This window comes from Echinops telfairi, unplaced genomic scaffold, assembly GCF_000313985.2.
Source record: "Echinops telfairi isolate 266 unplaced genomic scaffold, ASM31398v2 ScPeMD7_443;HRSCAF=831, whole genome shotgun sequence".
NCBI lineage: Eukaryota > Metazoa > Chordata > Mammalia > Afrosoricida > Tenrecidae > Echinops > Echinops telfairi.
Genome location: NW_022104341.1, coordinates 6,146,973 through 6,153,042, shown reverse-complemented (window position 1 = coordinate 6,153,042; position 6,070 = coordinate 6,146,973). Strand labels below are relative to the sequence as shown.

Here is a 6,070-nt window from a genome sequence, read left to right as displayed (position 1 = left end):
GGTCCAGTTGAGCAAGCTGGGTGGCTCCTTGGGCCTCACAGTGTCTCCGCCCCCTCCCCCGCCCCCCACCAGCTTGGCTCAGAACCCAAGTCTGTGCCAGGCTGAGGCCTGGGCCCTGCTCTGTAGCCCACTTGATCCTGGGCAGTCCCACCTTGCCCCAAGAGAAAGACCCCAGAGCTGAGCGCTCAACCACTCTGCCTAGGGGTTGGGGGCGGGGGAGCCACTCAGTCTGAGTCCCGTGGCTGATGGATCACGTGGTCCAGTTGAGCAAGCTGGGTGGCTCCTTGGGCCTCACCCTGAGTGACACAAGGCCGGGAGACTTGTAGTTGCCGTCCGGGGAAGGCTCGAAGCTGTGGCCCCCCAGGGTCGGGGAGAAGCCATGGATGGAGTAGATGCCAGGGTGGGCTCCGGGGGAGGCCGGCACCCCCATGAAGCCAGCAACGTTCCCGTGGGAGTGGGAATATGGAGACATGCAGGGGGACGGGAGGCCCTCTGGGGATACCAGGCAGGGCCCCCCGGGGCTCCCTGACCCTGGGCTGGACCACAAGGAGTTCTGCAGCTGAAAGAGAGAAAGGAAGGCGGTGAGCCAATAGCTCAGGGTTGGGGGGCTGCCTCCCTCACCCAGGGGCTCCAGGAAAGCTCCCTCTGGCCCAAGAGGGCTTCTTCCTAGCCCCCCATGCTGGGCAGGCAGCACTTCCTGAGAGGCTCCCTCCCGCACGTCTCAAAGCCCTGTCCTCAGTGGTCCTTGGCAGCAGCGGCTGCACCAGGTGCCCAGCAGGCAACGCTTGCTCACAGACCCGCTGCCTCAAAGGCAGAGGAAGATGGGAGGTGCACAAGGTCACCCAGAGCCTGCCCCATGCTGCTTCTGTCCCCTTGCACCCCATGAAGCGTGGCCACGCCCTGGCTAGGCGTCTCACCTGGGGGTGGCTGTTGGTGCGGGGCAGCACTGAGATGTCGTAGGCAGCCGTGAAGGGGTTCCGTCCCTCTTGGATCTTCCCATAACGTTCACGCTTCCGCCACTTGGCTCTGCGGTTCTGGAACCAGACCTAGGAGCCAGGAGGGGAGGAGACTGAGGGGTGCTTCCGCAGCCAGGGGGCGAGGAGCCCATTGGGGAGATCTTAGGACCTCATTAGTGGGGGTGTTGTCCTATAGGGTGGGGAGCTGGCTCCCGCTGGAGGTTCTTGAGCTTCAGGGGCTTGTAAAGCCATATAGCAATTGGCGCTGGGGATCCTGGGAGAGGCTCAAGCCCAGAGCGGTTTACTGGCCCCATGGGCCCCCCTCCCACTGGTGAGGCTGAGTCATACAATCTCGTGCCCCCGCAGGCTGGGCGGGGTCTGGGGGTCAGGGTGCACCTAGACTGGGTTGTCTGGTGCCCCTGCCTGCTTTCCTTTTCCAAAGCACCCACCTCACAGCACCTGGCGAGTCAGAACCTCACGTTCGACCCTCAGTGGCTCCCTGGGGGCCTTAGCCCAGGCGCCATCTCCCTAACCAGCCCTCTTGGCACGGCCCCTGCCCTCTTCCAGTTCTTCCCTGTGGTCTCCCAACCCCCCAGCCGGTTCTCCTTCAAGACACCACTATCGGGGCCCTCCCTGCCGTTTCTTAGGGGATTTCCTACCTAGACTCGTCTCTCTCTCTCACACACACACACTGTATATATATATATATATATATATACACACATACACCGGGCCATTCCTGGAGCCCTGCTGGTCCAGTGGTCTAGGTGCTGGACCGCTAACCACATAGTTGGTGGTTCAACCCCCAGGAGCAGTTTCAACTCTGTCCTGGAGGATCTGTTCTGAGGTGCAGGCAGGTGGCCCTGCCCCTGGGTGAGAGAGTTGTAAGAAGCTGAGTCCACTCCCATACCAGGCCTGTCGAAGGAGTGGGGGGAGGCATTGCTGGAATTCCCACCCTTTCCTCTCCTTCCCCTGTAGGCACTGGGGACCTGGACCCTAAGAATCTGATTCTAGGGACCTAACCTTCCTGTCTCTCTCCCTCCCCCTGCAGTGCTTGTGGTGGGCCCTCACTTGGATCAATCACTGGGGGAGGACTCTGGACAAGGCCTGGGGCCCCGGGGCCCCTCCTCTGGGCCTCTCCAGGCTGAGGGGAGGCATGGGAGCGCAGTCAGCGGGGCAGTGCCCACCCCGAGGCTCTATCTTCTGCGGTGGTTGTCTCCATTCCTGGGCCTCCCGCCCCACCCGGTGATCCCAGGCCTCAGGGAGGCCAGGGGAAAGCCCTGAGAGTTTGTGCTGGAGGGACCTGTCAGCAGGAGAGGGCCCACAGCCCAGGACCCCTCTGGTTCTATGAGGCAGGGGTGGGGGGATCTACGATAAGACCTGCTTCACTACAAGTGACCGACCTCTTTATAGACTGGACTGGCTGGGCCCCCAGGCTCTGCCCGAGTCCTCCCCCACATCACCTTCGGAAAGAGTCCATGGGAGGGGCCCCAACAGGATGAGACTGTGTGGGCTCTTCCCTGGGTGGTGGGAGAGGCAGAGATTCCCGGGGCCCTGCCTGGCCTTTATGGCATTGGGGAGCACCGCGGTGGCTGTCATCCTTCTGGGTTGGACTTAGACTGAAGCCACCTCCCCAGTGAGCACCCACTTCGCTTCCAGCTTGTCTTGGGCCTGACTTCCCTGTCATTTTTTCTCCCTCTGCTCCAGGCCCCACAGCAAAGGCTCCATCCGGGAAGCCCTGGGGCCTGTTCTCTGTGGGGTAGGGATCTCTGACCCTGAGATCCTCTAGTGGGCCCCTCTCCTTCTGGACAGCCACCATGGGTGAAGCCTGAGAAGAGTTCAGCACCTCACTGCTTCCAACCTGCTGTCACACCTCTGATCGCCATGATGGGACCCCCTTAGCCAGTGGCATTTCCTTTCCCTAAACTGGGACACTGAAGCAGAGAGGGCCAGTGACAAGCCCAACATCACCTGACACACACACACACACACACACACACACACACACACACACACACACACACACACACACTCATTCTCACACTGCTGGGAGAGGTCATTACCCCAAGACAGACATTCTCTCTCTCTCTCTCTTTCTCTCTCTCTCACTGTGGGAGAGGCCGCGGCTATAAAAGTGGGCACAGGCGGGTAGCTCCGGGAGTTGCTGATGTCTGCCTCGCCCTGCCCGCCCTGCCCGCCCTGCCCTGGTCTGGCTCACATCAGCGGCCGGCCGCGGCCCCTCACCTGCACCCGGGCCTCGGTGAGGTCCGTGCGCAGAGCCAGCTGCTCTCGGGCGTACACGTCCGGGTAGTGGGTTTTCTGGAAGACCTTCTCCAGCTCCTCCAGCTGGAACGTGCTGAACGTCGTGCGGTTCCGGCGCTTCTTGTTCTTGTTCTTGGCCAAGTCCATGGACTCCGGGAGCCCGGGAGACAGCGGGACGCGCAGGTTGGCTAGGCAAGGGCCTGGGGAGCCTTGCAAGTTGGAGGGCCCGTCCCCGGGGCCCCCTGGGCAGTCCAGGGGCAGCTGAGGAAAGCTGACGGCTTTGGAGGCTTTTTCCTCAGCTGCAATGGAACACACAGAAAGGGGGGTGAAAAGCGAACCAGGGCGTTTTGTGGGTGGAATGGAGGGAGGGGAACCGCTGCCACCTCAGTCCCCACGCCCCTTCCTTTCCTCCCGGCCAGCCTCCAAGGAGCCTGGCACTCCGAGGCCTGCCTACTGAACCTCCAGCTGGGGAGGGGACCCTGGGGAACCATGTACTCTGTGGTCTGGGCGGATCTTCGGGGCCGGAGGGGGAGTTCATTTCAGGGAAGTGCTCTGTGGTGGTCCATCCCTCGGGATGTGGAGGTGCCAGGATTGGCGCTATGGAGGGGACCGCCACCCTGGCAGGGCTGGGAACAGGGGGGCCTAGGGTAGGCTGGTTGGCATTTCTACCCCCACCCTGGCAGGGCTGGAAACGGGAGTAGGTTGATGGGGGCTAAGATAGTGCGGTGGGCATCTCCCACTGCTGCCCGGAAGTGTGTCCATTTTCCTGACTCTGGTTCCCGACCCCTCTGCCTATGCCTCTGCCCCCAGGGTCTGGCGGGTGGAGGGATGGGATGGAGGCACTCAGACCACTTCTGGCTGATGTGACTGGCTTCCTGCGCTGAACCCTAGGATGTCGGAAGCAAGACAAGATCAAGAAGCTTCCAGACTGATGGGCTCTCTCAACACTCATAGAATGGTCACCACCACCCCTATCTCGAGAGCGTCGAAAGAGCAGGAGGCCAGCGGGCACAGGACCCCTTCCTCACCATTCTCAATGCCCTCCCTCCCCTACCTCTGGGGGTTCAGGCTGCCCGCCTAGCATGCAGTTAACAAGCAGGGGTGACCCCACAGCAGCCCGGGAACTCTTCCCACTCTGCAGTCCTCCTCTGACGTGCAAACCCTCACTCGGGAAGCTTGGCAGAGACCCACCACAACTGGGGCCTGGTGCAAAAATAGGTCACCCTCATCACCCGCCCTCTCCGCTGGCAGGGACCCCCAGCAGCGCCCTTATGGAAGCCCTCTGCAGCAGTCCACTGGGATGGCAGGCTCGACGCGGCAGAGACGCCCCACAGACTCACACAGGCCCCTTCCCTGGCACCCGGCCCATCCCTAGCAGGGCCCATCCCCCAGGAGGCTGGAGGAGCTGGCACAGAGAGGCAGTTTCTGGCCTGGGGTTACAGCTGTGGTCAGAGAAAGCCTGGGACAAGGGAGATGGGTTCGTTGGCATCTGGGCCTGATGGGTCCCTCTCTGCATAGTGGAGAACACCTACTGGAGGATGGGCAGTGGCCTCACAGTGCCACGAGGCTCTGAGCTCCCTTCATGCTGTGAATGTGCCCTGGGTGCAGTGCCTGCCCTGTGCAGGTAGCCCCAAGTGACAGCCTGGGCATCAGGTGACCTCACAGCACTGGGGGAGCACAGTGGAGCCCTGACTTCACTCTTAGCAAACCCATGCTGGTCCTGTGTGGGAGATGAAGAGAAGGCTTCAGGGGACATTGAACCAAATCATTGAACATTGTCTAGGCCACCTGGCTTTGCAGGCCCTCAGCATGTGTGGCACTGTGTGTCCTGGGCTGACAGGAGGCCCCAGTTGTCAGCTGGACTGGAGGCATTAGTGAGCGAGTGACTCCTGCCTGTGGGATGTTGGCGCTGGATTTGGGGAACACTGACACCCCACCCCTCAAGCACAGACTCTGTGACTTGCAAGCCTGGGCCCTCAGGGCCTGCCCCAATAGGACTGCAGTGATCAGAATTGGGGGCCCTGGCCCTCCAGACCACAAACGTCAATTGGTCACCAGCAAGGTCACAGGGTGAAAGTACCACCTAATTTCTCAGAGCTTTAACTTAAGAAAATAGACCAAGCTTGCTGGCCGCTGCCAGCCCATTCACGTCCTCGGCAGGGAACAGAGAACTCCCCCATGGCCACTCCACTGCCCTGTGGGCTCCTGGAGCTGCTGAGAGGAGTCTGGGGAGAGCAGCACCCCACTTCAGGGGGCAGGAGCACGGCCCAGAAGAGAAGAGAGATCCCACTCCAAACTCACAACCATTGAGTTGATGCCAACTCACAGGTCTCTATCGAGCTGCCCCAGACTATAACTGTACCCGGGGGTGGAAAGCCCCACGGTTCTTCCAAGCCGCTGGTGACTTCGAACTGCAAACCTTGCAGATTGCAGTCCAACATGTACGCACTGCGCCACCAGGGCTCCTGGGAAAAGAGAGAGGTTGGGAAAACAGAAGGCCACCAACAGGGCCTAGGCACAGCATGTGTAGGAGCTAGAGCTTTGGGTCTCAGCTTGGCAGGGACCTTTGGCTCTGGAAGGGCCAGGGTGCACAGGCTGGGTGTGCAAGAGGCTCAGGCACCTGGGCCACACGCAGCCCCCTGGGTGGTTAAGAGGCAGCGCTGGCTGGAAAAGGAAGCCTGGGGCTCCTGGCCGCACAGCAGGAGATGCACACAGGTGGTTACTAACAGCCAAGTCCAGCTCTCTGAGGCAACAACAAAGCCCACTCCTGACCCCACACTCATTCTGTGCCCCCTCCAGACCCTCACCAGCAGCCTGCTGGGTACTCTCATTGTGTGGCCCCAGAGAACACC

General features: G+C 61.3%; 1 protein-coding gene across 1 annotated transcript in view; it reads right to left on the bottom strand.

Moving 5' to 3' along the window:
* Nucleotides 1-250: 250 nt before the first annotated feature.
* The window catches only part of ALX3 (ALX homeobox 3), a 9,932-nt gene continuing 4,112 nt past the window's right edge, over nucleotides 251-6,070 (bottom strand). The window contains exons 5-7 of the mRNA XM_013003777.1: nucleotides 3,201-3,517; nucleotides 918-1,046; nucleotides 251-559 (exon numbers count right to left, since the gene is read on the bottom strand). Of these exons, the coding sequence (XP_012859231.1) occupies nucleotides 251-559; nucleotides 918-1,046; nucleotides 3,201-3,517 (755 nt within the window). The remainder of the gene's footprint in view (nucleotides 560-917; nucleotides 1,047-3,200; nucleotides 3,518-6,070) is intronic.